Source organism: Phragmites australis, chromosome 14, assembly GCF_958298935.1.
Source record: "Phragmites australis chromosome 14, lpPhrAust1.1, whole genome shotgun sequence".
NCBI classification, from domain to species: domain Eukaryota; kingdom Viridiplantae; phylum Streptophyta; class Magnoliopsida; order Poales; family Poaceae; genus Phragmites; species Phragmites australis.
Window position 1 is genome coordinate 10,959,607 of NC_084934.1, and position 21,788 is coordinate 10,981,394.

The following is a 21,788-nucleotide window of genomic DNA, read 5'->3' on the forward strand; positions in this document are numbered from 1 at the left end:
AGTCATCAGCCTTCACTTTGCCTCTGGACAAAAAAAAACTCCAATGAGTTCAACCCATGAACACTGGATCATCCGGTGAAGTCAATTCTTCTAGGACTTCTCCAATTCAATCAAACTTTCTCCTGGTTGTGGTGGCTTCTTGATGTATTGCATCGTAATACCTACTAACATATATTCTTGACAAATATATTAGTCCCAATGACTATATTGTCATTAATCACCAAAATCACAATCATATCCTAATATGGCTATTTTCGCTACAATCTTCCCTTTTTGGTGATTGATGACAACACAACCAAAGTAAGTGGCAAATAATAAATGATACAAATCATAAAAAGCACAAAGTCTTACCACATTACTTGGATGCATGTTCTTACCATTTAGTCCCCATTTGTTTTGGATCCCCATTTCACCATTGCCACTACCTCCCTTGATCGACCCATGCAAGAACTTCTCCCCCTTTGTCAACCTAGGTGCCTCATGTTGCATCTTGTATCTTCCTTCTTCTCTCCTTTGTCAACTTCGATATTCCTAAACATCTTGTATCTTGCTTCTTGCTTTGGTCATCAAACTTCTCCTCCTTTATCAACAATCCCAAAAAGAGCTACAAATATATGTTGAACTCGAGGAAGAGCATTAGAGCACATGGGAGAGAGCTTCATAAATCATGATCCAGTGAAATGATACCAATTGAAAATATACACTAATTTTAAGGATAGGAGGCATTGATATCAATTGAAAAAGAAAAACAAGGATCGTAATTCATGAAATTCACATAATATAATCTAAATTCCCCTTTTACGTGTGCATAGATATAATGAGACCCACTTGTGAATACCACGTGTAGGAATATAGTAATATATGCACATCTATACAATAAGTAGAGATACGAAGTTTAAGTCATATCATGCATGAAGGTAGTTTAAATGTAAAAATAAATTGATAATGGTACCAATTAAAGTATTTAAGCATTGCATACCTTCTGGGACGTGTTGATTTCTCCATAGACTAAAAAAATACATCTAGCAACACATGTTAGTTTCGAAATCACAACTTATAGGATATACTTCCCTTAAATATGTGTATACAAGTTTTAAATACTTATGAGAGATATGCAGTTATTTTTTATAACAATAGGGAGGGTACCCTATAGATTAGTTCATGGCACATAAAAGATACCAATTATGAAACTAGTGCCATGAAAGAAACTTATAACTAATAAACAATGTAAATTTCTTATGAGTTAAAGATAAACACAAACAACCTACCATATAAAGATCTATACTAGGCATTACAATAAATTAAAATAAACATATGCAATCCTAGACAATGCAATGATTCAAAAAACATGAACAAAAGTCTAGCTACCATTACCTCATTACTTTTGGATAGAGATTTGGGTATATGATGATCATGATCTTCATTAATGCATCCAATCTTATACAGTTGGCTTCTTTGCTTGAACCTTCACTTCATCTTGCGAGCCAAGTCTCCAAATCCCCGAGTCGACTTGTGCTTCAAGTCTTCTTTGGAACCCAAACTGATTGGGACCCCTTTATGTTAGTGATGACTTTCTTAGGCACCCAAATAGGTTGGTTCCACCTCTGATCCTTTCTTCCAACCATATGTGCAATCACCTTGCCATTGTTCTTCTTGTTGAGCTTGTAGTGGTTGCTCTTGGTCTTGGTCTTGTAGTTTGACTTGGTGTATATGTTGGAGGTCTTGTTAGAGAGGTTCATTGCTTTCTTATTCTTAATCTCCTTCTTGACTTTCTTGCATTGGAAGGATTTGTTGCCTTCTTGATGACATTTGAAGCATGTTATGGTGGACCCCTCCGCAAACTTCTTTATCATAGTTGCACGGTTATCTTTAAGAGGTTGGACGTAGTTCTTGCTCTTTAATCTTGCCAAGTCATTCTTGAGGTTTTCCACTTCTTGTGAGCTCATCATTTTCTTGTGCAATGAGTTCATTAGATGTTTCTACAAGAACATTCTCAACACATATCTCATTGCAAAGGGGTGAGTATGATATATCAATTAAATCATCACAAGAAGTGCAAGCATCTCCCTTAGGATTAAAGTTAAATAGAGAGGAATATTGCTCCAAAGAGGCCTTAGATTGAGATTTAATGCACTCAAATTTTGCCTTAAGCTATTCATTCTCCTTGTTTAGCAAATTGAATTTGCTCAATAATTACTCATAATTAGAAACAAAGGTAGCATGAATGTCATTGAGGGTATTAAATTTCTTAAGTTTCTTATTTGTTTCTTAATAGCCATTTGTCATTGATCAAATAAAGGAATTCATCATAGGAAGGAGAATCCTCATCGGATTCATTATCACTTATATCCCTATCCATACCTTTGGTCATAAGACACTTGTGAGATGGTTTGCGTATTGACCTATCCATACCTTTGGCCATAAGATACTTGTGAGACGGCTTGCGTATTGACTTGCGTGATGATAATCTTAAAGAAGAGCTTCTCTTAAAGCAGTGGGTGACAAAGCTCTCATCACTTAAGTTTGAATCTTCATCTGCACTCACCCATCTTCCTATGCTTGCAAATGCTTTAGCTCTTCCCCTTGTCTCCCTCTTGCTCTTGGTCTTCTTCTTCTTTTTTATGCGATCAATATTTTTGACCAAGTCTTTCATAGAGATTCTATGATCAATCTTGGCATTGATCTTCTTGATGTTCTTATCCACTTGAGAGATGAGCTTGGTAACTTTGGGGTCCATTTCTTCGTCACTTGATGTGCTTTGCTTATCATCTTCATCTTTATCTCTATTATCTTCGATTGAGCTTGACTCTTGCTCTTTCCTCCTTATTTTTTTCTTCATATGTGGGCATGGTGCTTGCTTGCTTGTGAGAGCAAGTTTCTTGTGAGAGCAAGCTTCTACCCTCCATGTTTATGGTCATCTCATGGGTGGTGATCTTGCCGAGCACTTGACTTGGAGTCATATTTTTGATGTCGTTGTTGTCGTAGATGATGGAGACTATCAACTTATACTTTGGAAGAAGAGCTTGAAGTATTCTTCTCACCACTTGATCATTGTCAATTGGCATCAAACCTAGCCTATTGATCTTATTGACAAGAATACTCAAACGTGAGTACATGTCATTAGCACTTTTATGGGTAAATTGTTCGATGCTATTGAGCTTATTAACAAGCACATGATATTTATCATTGCGTGTATCATTTGTGCCTTCATATATTTCAATGAGACTATTCCAAATATCATATGCATTGGTGAGAGAATAAATACGATTAAATGTATCAGCATTTAAAGATGATAAAAGGATACTCTTCGCCAATGCATCTAATTACCTCTCATTGTTGATGATGCGAGGTCTCATCCCTTCCTCGTTGACTCTCCAAACATCTAGACCCTTAGCTTGCAAATAACAACAAATTAGAATGTTTCAATGGTGGAAAATTTATGTCATCGAAAAGTAGAGCACTATGAGTATCCATCCCAACTCCGGATGTCATAACTTTAGGATGTTAAGTCTATGAAGAGCACGAGACTTTGATACCAATTGTGAAGAATGGTGATGTCCTAAAAGGAGGGTGAATTATGAAGCTTAGAAACCTAAACCAAATTAGCTCCCAAAAAACTTCACAAGATAAACATATCTCAATTTCTATCTAAATGTGCTCTAGATTTATCTAGTATGTCTACTCTACCACTCAAGAGGATTGTAACCTACTCTAGCAAGGTAAATTGCAAGTATGTAAATGCAGAAATGTAAATAAGGTAGAGAGACAAACTCGGCACAAGAGATTTTTCTCGGCATGGTATCGATAGCATGAATGTCATCCCTAGTCCACGTTGAAGCTCCACAAAGGATATGATCCCTATCGCCAATTCTCTTCTGATCATGGCTCTTGTGCTACCAAGTCACTAAGACAAGGTCTCAAGCTTGATGAGCCACCAAGCCACCAAGGCAATGTCTCACCACTAACCTCTCTTCCAATCACATACCGTCGTGATCATTTCAAAGCTTGAGCCACCAAAGCAAGAGTATTCGCATCCACGTGCACATGTCTTACCGTTGCTTCACACCAAGTCGGATGGTCAATAAGCTTAAGCCACCAAGGTCAAAGATGCCAGCAAGTCACCAAGACTTCAAGACGCCGATGTACCACTCGGTACAAACTAGGATCACTCTTTAATCCCTTCTTCAAGCTACAACACTTAGCTACAACTCACTCTAGATTTATAAGCACTAAACACTCTCTAATCTTATGCTTAGTCGTCTTGGATGATCACTTTAAGCATTTTGGTGGCTTGAATGTCTTCTCAAATATGTATGAACTTCCTCTACACTCCAGAAGCATACCACACCTTCAAATGACTACGTGGATAGGTATTTATAGCCTCAAACCCGTCAACTAACCGTTTTCCCAATGGCTCAGAAAAGCTATTAATACCAGATGATCCGGTGAGAACAATAGTACTAATACCGGATTATCCAGTGAGTACAATCTTAGAAACTAGTCGTTGAAACTCCACTCAAAGCCTCTATAAGCACCAGACACTCAGGTGTGCCTTTAAATCCATCACCGAATGTTCCGGTGAGTTATCTTGAGCCATCCGAGTCTTTTGCAGCCTCTCTATGTAAAATGCTCCGATGCATTCATCTTCAGAGCACCGGACCTTCCGATGGGTTTTCTTCATTCTTTAACACTTGCATTTGCCTCTGCAAGAAATGGTTCAGTGCCATACTCACCGGACCATCCGGTGAGTTGATCTTCAGTCTTCTGCACTTGTATTCTTCTTTGCATGAAATATTCCGGTGTTATGCAGTACAGATCACCAGATTATCCGATGAGGTCCTCAGTCTTCTCACTCTTTTTCAGAAATACTCTAGTGAGTTCAACACACATAGCACCGGACCAGTCGGTAAAGTCATCAGCCTTCACTTTACCTCTGAAAAAAAACTTTGGTGAGTTCAACCCATGAATACCGGACCATCTGGTGAGGTCAATTTTTCTAGGACTTCTCCAATTCAATCAAACTTTGTCTCAGCTGTGGCGACTTCTTGATATATTGTATCCATAAAACTTACTAACATATATTTTTAACAAATATATTTGTTCTAATGACTATATTATCATTAATCATTAAAATTATAATCATAATCTAATAAGATTATTTTTGCTACGCTGTCCAGTTAGGTCTTTAGCATTTTTCATCTTCATCAGTCAGCATTAGGCTGAGCATTTTGCTCGGAAGGGGAAAACTGAGGTGACGCGGAAGGAGTTGAGGAAAGATGGGCTCACAGATGGGAGAAATGGTTAAATGGGTTCAGAGGAATATAGCCCACCTGTCAGTTCATTTTTCGGGCTTGTCAACGGTGATGCAGGGGTCGTGCCATGGCCTCGGGCCCCCCAAGCCCGACAGGAAATAAATTTCACCGTTCACTGCTTCAGTGGTTAATTCATCGCCGGGATGACTTTCTTTCACTACATCTTTTGGTTCCAACTACTAGTTGTTGATGGTTTTATTGCATTAGCACATGTCTCTACTACTTAAAAATTGTATAGTGATTTCTACATCTTTATGTATCTTGCCTCCACATCTTGCCCTCCCCACAGATGACTACCCGCCTGGGCCTAGGCTTGCTCCAACGCATGGGCTGCTCCAGCTCACTCATGTGCTTCATGCTATCACCTTTAGGCGAGCCTCAAACTGAGCCTCTCTGCTCCACATACGCTAGATCGGCCCACTAGCCGCCTTAGCCTCTCTCTACATCCATGCACCAGCGCAGCAAGTCCATGCTAGCCACCTCAGCAGTCGGTCTGCACAGCACCTATACTGGGCCATCATCCATTACTGGTCAGAGCACACACCACACTCTACTGACCACATCGGCCTATACCAGCCTACACTAGTTGTTCTAGAGAAATCAATAATATTATTATATACAAATTTCTAGCTCCTGATACAACACACGACCATTCAACTAGTTATAACTAAAAGATAAATTTTCAAGACTCAGTTATATACTAGTTTAAGACCTAAGGTTTTAAGTAAACCTCTGTTCAAACTTCTAGGAAGAAATTGGACATTCATTGTCAGGTTGAAGTTGAAAAGTATCCTTTTTGTCTAAGAGAGAGGTGACTGTTGGTGGCCATTGCAAGAAAGAGGTAAACCAACTGAATTACCTAGACGTCGAATCCCATATAGAAAGCTCTAGCCGCAACAAAATTATTTGTTTTTAGCTACACATTTGCCGAGTGGAGCTTCCAATCCTACATGGATCGAAAAACTCACACCGCAACAACATTGTCTCCTTCATCTGAAAAAAATAGTGAGAAAAATCTCTAAACGAAAAATATATTTGGCAGAAAATTGATAAGAACAAGTCTTCTGCATCAATAAAAGGGAAAATTTAGATATATGCTATTATAAATATTATGGTTTAAAATATATCATTAAAAACCTAGTATTTAGAAACATGCCATTACAAATCTCTTAAAATTGGATCCATATCATTGCCTACGTCTCCGGCTGTAGATCTGTATCCCCATCCACCGTGTCGACGCCTCCTACAACCTCCCCGCCGTTATCTGGCTCCTTGAGCCATACCCGCGCTCCCCGCCCCTCGTCTTCCACTCCCTCATCCGTGACATGATCATCAAGCCCCACCACCCGCTCATTGAGCACTCCAGCCTCATCGCTAACGCCCCTACCTTCGCTCATGGGTCTTCCCCTCCTTCAACCTCGTTGACCTGATCTGATCCCTCTCCCACCTATTCAGACTTGACCCATCCCTATTCACCAGGAATCCCCTTACTGCCGCTCCACCTCCTAACCCTCCCACTCCAACACGAGTAGTCCCCACCCCCACCTAACCCTTTTCCTTCTGCCCTCCCCCTATAGGGCTGATGGGTTCCCTGCCTCACCCTAGCTCACCGCACGCTCGCCTCCCACCGAAGACCCCGTTGAAGCCTTCAAGCGCAACACCATCACCAAGCTCGTCGACATGTCCTACGTAGATGCTGCCACCCTATGCATCGCCCGTGAGGCCAAGGTCTACACCCTCTTCACTATCCAGGCAGAGCTACACACCACAGGGGCGACTTCGTTACCGATAGGGTGGAGAAGGGCGCGTTGGAGTGCTGCCTGCAGGACATCATGATGGCCACCAACGTGATAAAGGCCTGGGTCGTGGAGAACAGGAGATACGGCAATATGGAATAGGCGTGGGGGGCAAAATGGTCGATACGGATATACAACAGTAAGAAAATGTATGAAATAGAGCTGGAGACGTAGGTAATGACATGGATACAATTTTAGGAGATTCACAAATGATATGTTTCAAAATACCGGATTTATAATTACATATTTCAAAACCGATATTTATAATAGCATATATCTAAATTTTCCCAATAAAAAAGCCTTCGTGCAACAAAAACAAATCCCTTGACAACAGAAAAAAAAATCCTTATGCAACAAATAGATTACCCAGCTGCAACAAAAAATGGTCAATTAGCTGCAACAAAAAAGTTCTTGTGCGACATTTTTCGTAAAAATATGCAATAGATTAGAAGCTCATTTGCAACAGCTTGAAAAAAGCTCACGGATTCACATTGAATATACGAATTTGGTGAGAGTAACAAAAAGAGAAGAGGTATGCAACAAATTAAGAAAACATATGCAACAAATGGGTGAAGGGGATTTGCACAGACGGAAGCGACGACACGAGCTAGTGAGAAGGACGTGGTTTGCTAGTTCTCATCACCGGCAGACTCAAATCCCCTCTAGCTGTCGAATCTGGCCTCCATGCTCCTCTTCATTGCCTCCGGTGTCTTCTTCTCCTTTCGGCACACAGATCTGATTCCTTTGTTTAGGTTCCGTGGGAGCAGAGAGAGAGCGGGGGAGGGGGAGCCGGGGAGCGGGGAGGGAAGCGGTTCCTCTAACTGCACGGGTGACGATGGTAGTATAAAATTATCTTATCCGGATATTTTAGAGTTTTTCAACATTCTCGGGTATATTCTTATTCCCGAAAAAGAATTCTAAACTTATAAAAACTACCCGCATATATTCAAGATATCTCATAAACAAATAAATTTATCTCAAAAATGATAAGAAAAAACTTCAGAAGTTATAAAACGATCCCTCTATATATGCAGATCCTACGAAGGATAAGCTAATTGAAGCCTCAACAAGTCCATTGAAGCTATTTAAACCTACAGGAGCTTAGAACCCTCGAGTCTTCTATAACTTAAATTTGTATTAGTATCTCTTCATGACTACTCATAAGGGAGCCATCTGACTAGATTGAATCTATCTAGTCTAGCCAAATAACCTTTTGTAAATAGTCCTAGAGATTAATACAAGATCAACATTATGTATAGCTATTATCCTAAGAAAAATCTGAACCTATATAAAATCATGTGTGTGCTATGATTCGTCTACTAGAAACATCTTCTATTATTTCTGTAAGTTCGTAAGATCGGTGATTTACTAATCGTTGACACAGGGTGATATCGTCGCTGATACACAGAGTCCACTAAGAGTTAGTCTACATGTCAGCGACTAGGTTATATTACAGTTACATCAAATGATCTCCTTCCACAGGGAGGGAAGCAATAGGAGGAGTGCATGAGGGATGGATAGGAGTGGTTGGGATCGGAGACCGGATAAGTACTTTTTTTCCTGTTTAGCTAGTAGGTTTGATGCTTGCTAGGAAGGCAGGTATGGGCAGACGAATGTGTCCAATTTATTTTGTTAGTTTTAGACGCCCAAGCGTAAACATTATCATTCTGTATTATTATCCTTTTCTGGATGTATTTTCATTGGACTAAAAGCAACTTTAACCGGCTCGACAAATGGCTCGCTATCACCAAATTTGCTGAGCCGGACAAAAAAAAAACGCTCTAATCAACTCGCTATCGCTATCGCTATCGCTATCACCAAATTTGCCCACTCGCTATCCGCTCCGCCTGGCTCACCACTTCCAGTGAGCGGGACCAGCTCACCATCTCCGGTTCGCTAGAATGAAGGAGACGATGACACGTGGACCCTCTACGAACAGTGTTTGATAGCTTCAATTTCTCTTCCTATTTTCTCTATTCAAAATAGTGGTCTTATATTGCTCTAAAAATCCTAAAATTTTTGTAAATATTGCATAATCTATGTGTAACCTATTTTAATTAGATTCACCTAAAAATTCTATGTACAATTTAAACTAAAATTCTCCCAAAAAAATGTTACTCTTATAACTTCTAACAATTGTTAGGTTCTTAAATAAATTTCCAAAAATCTCAAAAATTTCATTAATATTCTTCTCACGTGATGGACTAATTTCTAAAATTATTTTCTACCCTAGGTTATAGGTGACAAAGTGAGTTCTTTTGTAATGTTCTATTTATATGTATTTTTATTATTTCATGTGATATTCTTCTTTTAATCCAATTTGAATTCAAATAAAATTCAAACATATACAAAATTTAGCAGTTGGAAATATAATCATTATAAATATTTTTTTATTTATAGGATACTAATAAAATATATGTAAGTGGAATTTAAAGAGCGAGATTTTGGGAATTGGTTGGAGTTCGATGACAAATAGTGAGTGAAATCTAGATAGAGAGGTCCCTATGTAGGAGAATAGGGAGCCAAATTTGAGGGTTCGATTGAAGATGCTCTAATGAAAAATCCGAAATGGATAATCTAGGTTTGAAAAAAGTAAGAGCTGATCAACCGTCTGTTGTTCCATTGAACGACCGAGAATCCAAGGCAACCTTTGCTACTCTACACATATATCCGCATCTTTTCTAAGGCAGAATCCTGAGTTAATTAATTTTTTGCCACTCTAGCGAATGTTATATTCTCAAAACAACATCCACTTAGTTGTTATGCTAAAATGTCACCTGAATCTCACCACTTTGAGGCTTTTTTTTCCCGCTATGTGGCATTTTTTATTTTTTTTGTCTATGTCGATGTAGATATTCACTAGAAATGATCACTTTGCCTCCTCTCTTATGGTTCTCCCTCGCATATCTCAGTTCTTCCTCACATCTCAGTTCTATCACGCGGTCGCGCCTGCTGTCTTGCTCATCGGCTTCCTCGTGCCTGATGCTAACGTGCTGACCATGCTCACAAACGGGATGTTCCCCGTGGGACCGAATGATGAGCTATGACGGCCACGACCAACGCCCGCTCATGTCCTTCCAGCTCACCGTGCTTGGCGACGGCATCGTGTTTGTCAGCTTCATCGCCAATCACGCCGTCGTGGATGGCACCCCCTTTTGGAACTTCTTCAACACGTGGGCGGGGTTGTGCCGTGGCACACCAGTCTAGGAGCCTGACTTTCGCCGCAACTTCTTTGGCGACTCCACCGCCGTCCTCCGGTTACTCGGTGGCATGGGCCCGGTTGTGACATTCGATGCCGAGGCGCCCCTCCGCGAATGAATCCTTCACTTCAGTGTTGCCACAATTCGCATCCTCCAGTCGGCACGACGGTAGAGCCCAGGAGCCCGACTTCCGCCGCAACTTCTTTGGTGGATCCATTGCCATCCTCCAGTTCCCTGGTGGCTTGAGCCTGGCGGTGACGTTTGACGCTGAGGCGCCCCTCCACATGCCGACGAAGATGACAGATGGGTTGATGGTGCGGAGCTCCTCTGGCTTATGTGCGAAGAAGCAGATGTGATACGCGCATCCAACCTCGTCCTTGTAGAGGCCCGACCGATACTGCATCGGGTGGAGCCAACACTCGAAGACATTGTGCGTGTACTCGCAATTGTAGCCCTTGCGGAACTCATCGCAAGGAACACAACTGTAGGAGTAGCAGCGCAGGGGAGGTCACCGATGCGGAGGCCGAAGAAGGCCAACGCGCCCGCAAATGCTCCCACGGTGAGCAGGAGGTGTGTGGCCACGATGGCGTTTGTGGCGTTGCCGGTGCCCGACACGCGGGCCGCCTCGAATGGCATGACCGATAGGATGTACGCCAGCAGCACCGTGCTCCCGTATAGCATGATGACCATGGCTGGCGTGCGTAGCTCGAGGCGGAGCTGGCCGCCGCCCATTGCTGAGGGGTCGTACCACTAGCACGCGACGTCCAAGGCCAAACAGCAAGAATCAGACCAAGCGCCATCTCGCCATCGTTCTCACTCCCCCAGCTCGCGTTCCCACCTCTGTCAGTTAGCTCTCGCCATTGCGATGGGCTCCGTGCACTCCTACCACTCCTCCGTCTCCATCGCCAACGGCGAAGACAAGGAACCCTTCACCGCCACCGTATCCTGCTTGGGCCGACCCACACCACCGCCCACGGCTGGCGCCGGTGCACTTGCCATTAGTGTCCGCGTCCAAGGTGCTGGAGTAGGAGCCCGAGGTGCTCCATGTCACATCCTCCTTCCGTCGCCATCGCCTCAGCAGCTAGGGAGGGTAGCCGAGGCTACCGCAGTGGCAGATCTGAGGGTGAACTGAGAGAGAGGAGACAAAGTGGTCATTTCCGGTGAATATCCACATCGATAGGAAAAACAAAAATAAAAAATGTCACGTGATTGGAAAAAAGTCTCAAAGTTGCAAATAAGCTATTTTTGTGGGGTTTGCAGATGACATTTTGGCTCGAGTGGATGTTTTTTGCGAATATGTTCCGCTAAAGTGACAAAAAAATTTAATTAACCCCGCCACACCATATTTCGAAATTTCAATTCCCGCACTCTCTCCCACCTCTCTGGTCCACCCCGCGATGCCGCCGGCGACGACTCCCTGTGGCGGCGGAAGGAGGGCCACGAGCGGTGACTCTCTGCTTCCAGGAAAGCAGCCGTGCGATTCGGACGAATGCGGCGCCGACGGCGACTGCGACTCCGTCTCGGACTCCGACTCCGAGGGCGACTTGGTCAGGTGCCGCCTCGGCGCCTCCCCGTTCCTACTACTCCGATCTGGAATATTCCGTCTTCGATTTTGCTCGCCGGAGTCTGATTTCTGAACCGCCCTTGTTCTCATGGGCTGATCTGTGATGCTTAATTTCGCGGGGGCGCCGGCAGCGACTTGAGGGAGATCGTGTGCCTGCTGCGTCTGATCAAGGGCGGGGCCAACAAGGATTGCCAGAAGATGTGCGAGCAGATCATCGCCAGGTGAGAACCCTGGAGAGTTTCCTCATTTTCCTCTTTTTCCAGCTTAATTACATGAGCAGTTTTTAATATCAGTGTGCTGTATGAAGCTATTGGTTTGCAATCGTCCAGAATGTTGCCTGTGTTGAATTCACTTGTTTTACATCTTGTAGTATCTTTTTTTCAGAAGACATGTTGCTGGTAAAATCTTGCCCTGATCTACAGTTTATGCAATTGTGCAGCCTTTTAGGATCTGTATTTGCTGGCCTTGTGGTGTAGCGCTGCAACGGTGTTGAATTAACTCACAATTTATGGTGAATGGGAGGGAAATACATCTGCAACTTGGACAGTTGCAAGTGTGCTCATCGTGCAATCTCGTGTATGAAGCTCGTTGTTTCTTGGATTAATTCGGGCTCTTTTGGTGATATTGTTGTGCTACATACTGTGTGATCTGAATGACTGATGGAAATGTTCTTGCTAATATTGTGATGGCCGGCTGAATTAGTGTTCTGAGATTTTTTTTGTTCCCCTCAAGATGCTTGTCCTTTTGGGCAATCATAATCTTTATTGTTTCCTGAACAACAGGGAGCTACTTAGAATTGTAAACAACAAATCATTTGAGACAGATAGTGGGAAGAGTAACTATATATAATTGATCAGATTTTCCCCATTTGACATTTTGTCAAGTTTGCTCGTGGAATGCATGATCTGTTAAATCTGAAAGTATGCTCTTTCGTCTGTACTACTACAATCTTGTTGCTGATGGTTTTCTTAATCTGTAGTGTCGCAGCGGATATTCAAACTATGCTAGAAGAAACCCAGTTGAAATTTGAGGAGGAAAGGTATTTCACTTGCGTGTGAATATTTGTTCCATACACTAAACGTCTAAACATATTCCTTCATGAAGTGTAAAAATGTCTTTATACTTGCCAGTTAGCAGTTGCCAATAGTTAAAAAAATACTCATCTTTACTGAGAATACACTAACCTGTTCTCCTATTACACATGCAGGCAGAATTTGCTAAAAGTACTGTCAAACACTTCCAAAGAGGTATTGGAATTGCAATTCATTCAACCAATTTATTTGTTTGCCTATAGAAGAAATAATGACTTGAGATCTGTACTATTAGCAGTGTGAGAGTTCACTGAACAAAGAGTACAGCAAGTTTCAAGAAACATACGAGATGTTCTGTAGAGAAAAGGATGCACACTTGCAGACTTTCAGAGGTGGGTCAAATAAGGGCTAGCTGCATTTGTGATAGTTGCTTCTCACTGATATCTTCAGCTATATACAAAGTGTGTCTCTTGTTTTTCCTTCTTTTTACTTTAAAAAAAATGCCTAGTAGCAATAATTCCAGGATGCTTGATTTTGTTTTTACTTTTACATAATAGAATGTAGAGGACACCTTCAAACCAACTTTTATGCTTTCTTTACTAAAATATGTTGTTGTTGCCTTTTTGCTGCTTGTCTGAATGGATTTGCATGCTGTCTCTACAAAGAGCTGCAGTATCCTTATTGACTTGGCAAAGATATTAGCCTATCAACTGACCTCTTTAAATGTCATGATTTGCAGAACTGTTCTCAAAAGTTGAAGTTGAGAAGAAGTTGCTTGAGCAGTATGAACATCATAGTAAGTAACTGGATGAATTTTCCAATTTCATGCAACAGAAAGATGTTTTCCCTGACTATCATTCTTTCAAACAGAGAAGGCGGAGACCGCCACATTATCAGAACTTGACAAAACATTCTCAGAGAAGATAACATACGTGGAACAATCTGTCAGAAGGATGAAGCAGGTATATCATGCAGATATATTACATATGCTTGCTCCTCTTACACTATATTTCCGGATATCCAGATTCCAGAACTGATTGATAAGGTACATTTCTATATCATGGCTTTGTTTACGCAGGATAACAAATCCTTTATCATCTTTCGCAAGTCGATTGGCTCATTTCTCGAGTGTGGCTCCGATGATGATTTTGTTGACGATGAGTGATGCTGCTCCTTGTACGACGCACTTGCTCTGGGAGGCGGATTCCCTGGGAGGCAATAGACAAAACGGGATCTCTTTATTGGCCTTTTCTTTTCTTTTTAATACAGATTTGTTATGGTTTAACCAATAATATGGAGATTCAGGAAGCACAAGCATAAACCGTGATATTGGATTTGATCTGGAGCTTGTTGAACAAATATAGGCGTAGTGTTCGATTGTGCTATTTTTCCTCTTTGAAAACAGCAGGGCTGGTATTGTACATGTTACCACTCGTCCCAAAAATTTGACGGGGAAAGATTATGGTTCTGTCACTACATAGGTTGGCATTCTTGAGGATCTGACACCATATTAAGTGAATATGTTAATCTAATCTTGTGGAGATTTAGACCATGTTGTTACACCTCAAGAATAACATCATCAATTGGTTTACCTTGTACAAATAAATCATATCTCTCTTACGCAGCTTTGTGAGCACTATCTGTACCTTCCACATGTTTCTCAAGTGTATCATTACCTATGTTCTAATTTCTCCAATCATCCTTAACAAATTTACTGCCTCTCTTGCTAAACAAATAACATACCATACAAAATGCTGCATCCTTCTTAATACTATATTCAAACCAAGGATATTTATAGAATCAAATAATACTGAAGCGACGATATTTACCGTATATGTTCCTGGTTGGGTAATAAGGGCATAAGGTTGGCATGAACCTTTTAAAATATATCCTCTTCGTATCGCATTTTGATCATTGACATTATAGCTTGCAATAGGCACTCTTAAGCCAGGATCATGTTCGAGACGATCAACATCACAAATTAGTAATGGTTCTTGTTTTTGATGTCGCTCTTCAGCTACAACTGGAATCAAAATATAATGTAGTTGTTCTTGAGATTGCTTTTCAGCCATAGTCGGAACATGAGATGCTTTTTGTTCTTGAGTTTGAACATGCTTCTCAGCCGTAATTTTCTTTGTCTTTGCTTCATGTTTTCGGAAAAACGAAGCAATATCTCCTTGCCTTTTCATCTGTGCAAGGTTGTCAGTCGTCACCTGAACCTGATCGATACACGTACACGAATAGCACGGCACAAATCAGTAAAATTCCATGGCATAAAAATTGAAACAGATAAACCGGAAACAACTAGATGGTTGACACTAGCTCACCTGTGAGGAATTAAGGCTGTGACTGCAGGAAGATGTACATGTACTGAATACTGATTGACACGCTTCAGAGACTTTGTCTCAGCCTCTCAAGTCTGACACTATATGACGGTATGACTTGTCACTTCTAAAATTCTAAGCCCATACCTCTGTTTGGTTTCCCTCTGACTCTGAGCGTCCGCCGTCCGCGTGACCGCGTGCGGCGTCATGGCCGTTCGCGTCACGGCCTCACGGGCGTCTGCATGGCTGGCAACTCGCGATTCGCGAAGACCCGCGGGCAGCCGGCAGCGACGCAACGTGCCATCGTCTGGGTGTCCGGCCGTGCGCAGTAGCGCTGGCGCTGACGCGCTGTGGCGTGAGGCGTCCGCAGAGGCTGTGAGGTGTCCCGTCCGGCCGTCCGGTGTTCGCACTCCGCAGAGCAGCAGAGTCGCAGATGATAATCGCAATCGCCAGATGAGTTCGTGACCGCGTCAGGCGAGGATTACGAGGAGTTGAGGAGGTGAGGAGGCGTCGATTTTGGCTGTTTCTATTTTTTTAACTGGACTAAATATTTTAGAATGGGCTAAATTTTGGGCTGAATCAGGGTAGTCCTGGATCTACCAGGATCACCCTGTGGCTCAGGACCTATATGTTACTTGAGATATTAAACGTAAAATACTGAAGCGCCAGTATATGAAATCCTGAATACTTGTGTGAACAGCTTAACCTTATTATTGATGGATTTGAGGTCATTGCCACAATGAAAAGCTTCATAGCATATATTTGAACATCAAGAAGAAAATAGGAGACTTCCCAAAGTATTGATATCTTCAAAATTTGAATTCAAAATTTGAACTTCCCAAGTTATCCATAAGCAATGCTAAAGCACAAAATGTATCAGGTCGAATTCCATCCATATATAATCATCAACTGATTGTTTCATGCTGCATATGAGAAAAACAAGGTAGCTAGATCTCCTAGATGAAGTCCGAACTGCAATATGTTGCAAACTATGTAATATCGATGCCACTCTACAAACATTAAAACAGACGCACTTCAACCAGATCCTAATATCATATTCTAAGGTCAAAATCCTCCCAAAAAAATATGTTCCCAAAATTCTAATACCATGTAAACCCGGCGCTTTCAGAACACTTCATCCAAACTGATGTCATAAATGCGGCTCAAACGATTAACCCTGCCACCCAGAATGACAGTGTCTGCGGCTTCAATCTTCATGTAGTTGCAATTCAGAATGTCCTGCTGCTGCTTTGCGAGCAATTCCTCCGCTTCCAGTTGGTGCTATTAGGATTCAAAGAAATAATCAGCATAATGCATCAGTGACGCAAATAGTGAACATGAGGGCACATCACATGCAAGAACTTTGACATGACTTAGATAACATTGACTCTACTAAAATTTTACTGTAAGAAAACTTCAAGTATGAATTTTAGTTGTATATTTCTATTCTGAAACTTCTTTGAGATAGGATGATAGCTATTCAAGTTCATAGAATAATATTCACTACTATAAAAACTTTTTCAGATACTCAAGGTGCCTTTCCACAAGCAGCTCAAATGACAAACCGCCTGAGCAGTCACCTGCGGTTTCAGATCGCTTGTGGAAACAAATTTCCATAGACAGCTGCTTACGACAGCCGCCTGTTCAAATGGATGATTACCATAGATGATTCCTTATGTGAACCGTCTGTGTAAATAGTCATTACACAAATGATTTCTTATGTAAACCGTCTGTGCTATTACGGTTCAGATAAAGAACCACCTCTGGAAATAGGATGATTATCACGGGCGGGCCACATAAGAAGCTACCTGTGTAAAAGGGCATTTTCAGATACGGTTTCTTATGTAAACCCGCTCTCGTAATGAAGATGATTTTTAGAGACAGTTCTTTATGTGAACCGTCTCTGGTAATGGGCTGCAAAAATTAGTAATTTTTTCATACGAAGTCGGATGAGGACAAACTTTATAATTGTAGTCCTCGACGAGATCTACAACTTTGTAATTGAAAACTTTTTCATTTTAAGTTATTATTCAGATGGTGAAATGTTAACCCCCATCAATAGTTTGAGCCATATTCAAATGGATCTATCTAGAACTTTAACCTTGGGTGGAACAAACTGAGAATGATCATGCACAAGCCTCAAAGAGAAAACACTCTTGAGATAGATTTTGCCCCTACTAGTAAAGACAGAAGTGGAAATAACTCCCTTTCCAGTATCAGTTTTGGCCTTTTTAGGAGTCCTCTCACTAAGATCAGACCCAGATGCATGTTTTGCTTTGTCATTATTTAGACATCTAATAATGACTTCAAATTCAAAAAAAATCAACTACAAAGTTGTGGATCTCGTTGAGAGCTACAATTTTCATAAAAAATTTATCTCCATCTGACTTCATATAAAAAAGCTATAAATTTTTACAACCTATTTTCAGAGACGATTCCTTTGCGAACCGCCTCTAGTAATGGGAGAAGAGATCAAAAGGATTGCTTATACTATTAATATCACTAATACTTCTTTTGTGGGATGGTAAGGATGTATCGCGTAAGCTGAGAGATTCCGGTTCGAGTGCCACGAATCGCACGCGCGCGTATTTGAAGCTAAAAATCGCGTGACTTGTGACTTACGAGACGACGCGGGCGCGAGGTTCCTCACGTGCAAAAAAAGTTCGCTTTTTTAGGCTAAAAAACATTAATTCTGGAAATTGATTAACAGAGGCGTTTCTCTTAAGAAACCGCATATGAAAATCGAATTACCACAGGTGGTCTGCTTAAGTAACTACCTGTAAAAACATTTTACCATAGTTCACTTCCAAGTGAACTGTCTGTGGTAATAAGAGTTCACAGGTGGTTCCTTAAGTGAACCGTCTCTGGTAATAGGTATTTACAGACGGTCTTTTTGCGCCTGTGAAAATCGTCTATTTTCACAGGCCATCGACCAGAGGTGGGTGGCTAAACATCTGTGCAAATGGGTTACTACTCAAATCTGAAAATAATTTTTGTAGTAGTGATTTTACCTTGAATTACCTTGATTAGTACCAAGTTCCCCATCTCATGTCTCTTGGACATTAACTTAAACTTTCTAACCTTTTCATAATCAGGGTTTGTAGGGCCCACCCAACAAAATTCTAACTTACTACCAGGTCTCCGGGGACGATCATTGAACATTTCAGCTGTTGCAAGCGTCGCCCTCACAGGCCGTGGCATCCCAGAAATCATGAATGGGAACTCATGCAGCATGGTGACTACGGACTCAGCATCCTTCTCATTTTCCATTTCTACTAACGCAGATTGAGGAATGTCATATGGAACTGAGTAGTTGACCAAAAAATTGACCATTCTGACACTCCCTAATTGATTCAAAGCCATCTTTATCACTGCCTCTGTAGCTAAGGGAGACAAGTTATCAAGGTATACAGTTCTCCTGACCTTCTTCCCGAACTCTTTATACTCTTTTATGGCCTCCAAGTTTGCAGCACTGGTACTTTGACCCACAGCCTGACCAACAGAGTTAAAAGGCTTCATTCCAGAAGTGTTCTTGCTGGTGTCAGTAGCATGGACCCCAGAGGTAGCTAGCTTTTTGCTAGACATCTTGCCATTAGCTGGAATAGCTGGCCTTCTGTTTGAGGCCTTCTTTCTAGCCTCAGCAGATAGCTTGTCAGACACAATGTTGTTTCTAGCTTCTTCGACCAGGCTTGTCACACTTCACTGCAGAGGTTGTCAGATTCTTGCTTGGGTTGTTGATCGTAGTCTCATTACGTACACCCTTACTTGAGGCGTTGCTGTTTGTCTCATACAGTGCCTATTGCTCAGGATATTGTTACTAGCATCTTCACAAGGCCTCATTTTGGAGTTGCTCTTTTCCACTTCACCCTTCATTCCTGTGATTGCCAGTCTCTTGCTTGGGGTGTTATCGGTAGCTCCTACGCATGATTCCTTAATTGGTGTGTAGCTGCTATTCTCAGGAGGCAGGCCCTTGCTCAGGATGGTTTTGTTTCCCTCTTCACATGGCCCCTTTCGTACAAGGTAACTGCTTTCCTCTTTACCATCCACTCCAGTACTGGTTGTCAGGTTATTGCTTGGAATCATGAAATTGGCCTCTTCAGGTAGTGTGTCCATTGACAGTGTTTTGCTCAGGCTGTTGCTGTTCGCCTCTTTACACATCCCTTCTCCTGAGGGATTGCTGTTTGCCTCCTTAACCTTCACTTCAGTGACTGTAAAAGCCATGCTTTGGATGCTGTTATCAGTCTGTTCAGGTACTTCATTAGCGGGGAGGTTTTTAGTATCCTCAGGTACCCCTGTGCTCATGGTCTGAAAGCCATCCGAACCTCTTTCTCAGTGGTAGACGTATACGAATTTTGATCGAGAGTAGGAAAATTGTCCTGTCACTGGTATCCTTGCTGGCTTCATCAGCCTGGTTTTCAGAGGCAGACATTTCCTTGGCACACAAAATACTCCTGCACAGTTTGTGAATCAAAATGGCAAAAAGATAAATAATAAAGATATATAATACTTGTCACACTATGTGTGAAAGTCAAGAAGGTCCTTATTGATTTATCACATAATAAGCAGAAAGTCAGACTGATGTTCACATTACAGTAAACAGGCCTAACACAGATAACCTGAATGGTTTGCACACAATGCACTGTAAGCTAGTCATATCTAAGCATCAACATTAAAACACAGTAGAAATGACATTTTCAATGCTACAAACAGGTTCGCCAAAACTATCATGTGGCCTGATGTCCCTGGATTGTTGGATATAGCACCAGGCTGGACAAACATCATATCTGGTCCTGTACGGAACCAGAAACTACTGCAATAACTCTATCTATATTGGTGACAAGTGCCAATTTAATTGCGGGCACATCTGGAAATCTATTTGAGTTTCTTTTCCATTTTCCGGTCGTGATAGTACGACACTAGTTTTGAATCACTTTGCAGTTCTGGTAAACATCGTAAAATAATGCTGTTTTGTTCCAGATAACAGGTTAGGCCCAGTAAAACTGTCCAGCTGAGTAGTCCTACAATACACTGAACCTAATAGCTAAAACAACAAAATTCATAGAATCAATAAGGAAAGGTATAACAGCTAGATCAGGTGAACATTCTTCTACTCCTGATGCAGAAGAACATTCAGGGAACTGCATTTTTCCACCGATGCACAAAAAAACTTCAGTAAGACAGTAACTTGGTGAGAAAAACTATGTGGTGAGAACTAATGTTGGGTACAGATATTTTACCGCAAAATTCAATATCCTGTCAGCTCATTCGCAGGGAGATTTATTTTTTACCAAGAACGACACATCAACAGCACATACACTAATTAAACACAAATTAGTAGAACAATAGTAACAATCGCCTGCAATATATGCAATATATAGCCTTAATTTAGTTTCTCCCATAATTAAGTTAAGAGCTTGAAAAATTCTTCAGTTGTATGATCACAACGCTGATATCATAAGTCGAGGCCCTCGAAATCGATGTCTTAGCGAGCATCCTACAGGAAGCCATGTGAGAAGCCTTGTCATTGCTGCTGCACAGAGGCCATCCAATTTCTCGCATCTCTTGAATACAATAACAATTTATTCAAAAAATGTAACGGGCTAGCGATTGACTTTTTTTTAGATGATTAGATGAGTGTCTTAAGAAAAAAGGTAAGGGCTGACAACATGAGTACTTAAAAGTGTCGCGTGCCACTCATCTCCACTTATGCTTCTTTTTTGTTGGATCATGAACCATACTCTTGATGTTCAAACTTCAACGGGAATGCAAAAATTATGCTGATGACTCATGTCAAGTGAAAGTTTGCAATGCTAACCATATCATCTCATTTGTATCTTCTCTGAATGCATCTTCTGAAGCCTGAAAGGAGCCTAGTAGCAATATTGAATATCTAACGAAACAACAACCATATTGCTTCCTCACAAAATAGCTATTTTAGATCACCTAAAGCTTAAATATGTACTTTTATTTTTACGACAATTAAGGAAACATACCTGAGTGTATTATATGCTAGCAGTGTAGCTCAATACCTATGAGATCATGCTATTTAATGATTAAAGAAAGGAAAATTTTAACCTACATCCTCAATATTGTATATGAGATATTATAACTTGTGAGGACATTACATAGAGCTCGTTCGATTTCAAAATGTGAGTTTAACAAAAAAATAAAAACAGTGAACCGAGCTAATCTCTTGCACTATAATAAATATGATATCGACTGTTATCTGATCATTTGCAAGGTACAATAACTAAAGATAGTCTAACAAAGTACAACTTACGAAGAGTCTGATCATTGGCTTATCCAACAAAAATTTATTGAAATAATATGATTTATCCTAGAGAAGGATCTTCTTAGAGTAATAATCATATGATTTCACATCATTTCGCAATTAATAAAGAGAAGCTAAAGAATCAGCATTGCGCAATTATGCTAGATGAGCATTCCTAGCCTACCAACGGTCTTTGAATCACCAAAGACTGCTTGCAGTGGGGAACAATTTTTCGAACCCAAATCTCCTTATGTAACCGTTAAGTGATTCTCAACCTCAAAATAATTACA

General features: G+C 41.1%; 1 protein-coding gene and 2 pseudogenes across 2 annotated transcripts; 2 read left to right on the forward strand and 1 right to left on the reverse strand.

Annotated features, from left to right (window-relative positions):
• The first annotated feature begins 5,276 nt into the window (after window positions 1–5,276).
• Window positions 5,277–7,210, forward strand: LOC133890230 (protein ELC-like; annotated as a pseudogene).
• Window positions 7,211–11,652: 4,442 nt separating this feature from the next.
• LOC133891380 (uncharacterized) lies at window positions 11,653–14,410 on the forward strand. 2 transcript variants are annotated; one of them, XM_062332093.1, is made up of 8 exons: window positions 11,653–11,860; window positions 12,004–12,093; window positions 12,852–12,911; window positions 13,080–13,119; window positions 13,199–13,295; window positions 13,643–13,699; window positions 13,774–13,865; window positions 13,982–14,410. In XM_062332093.1, the coding sequence occupies exons 1-8, from the start codon at window positions 11,706–11,708 to the stop codon at window positions 14,066–14,068; spliced, it is 678 nt and encodes a 225-aa protein (XP_062188077.1). In that variant the 5' UTR covers window positions 11,653–11,705; the 3' UTR covers window positions 14,069–14,410. The 2 variants fall into 2 exon arrangements, with proteins under 2 accessions (XP_062188077.1, XP_062188078.1); XM_062332094.1 differs by having other exon boundaries at window positions 13,202–13,295.
• Window positions 14,411–16,087: 1,677 nt separating this feature from the next.
• On the reverse strand, window positions 16,088–19,673 carry LOC133890060 (uncharacterized; annotated as a pseudogene).
• Window positions 19,674–21,788: the final 2,115 nt, after the last annotated feature.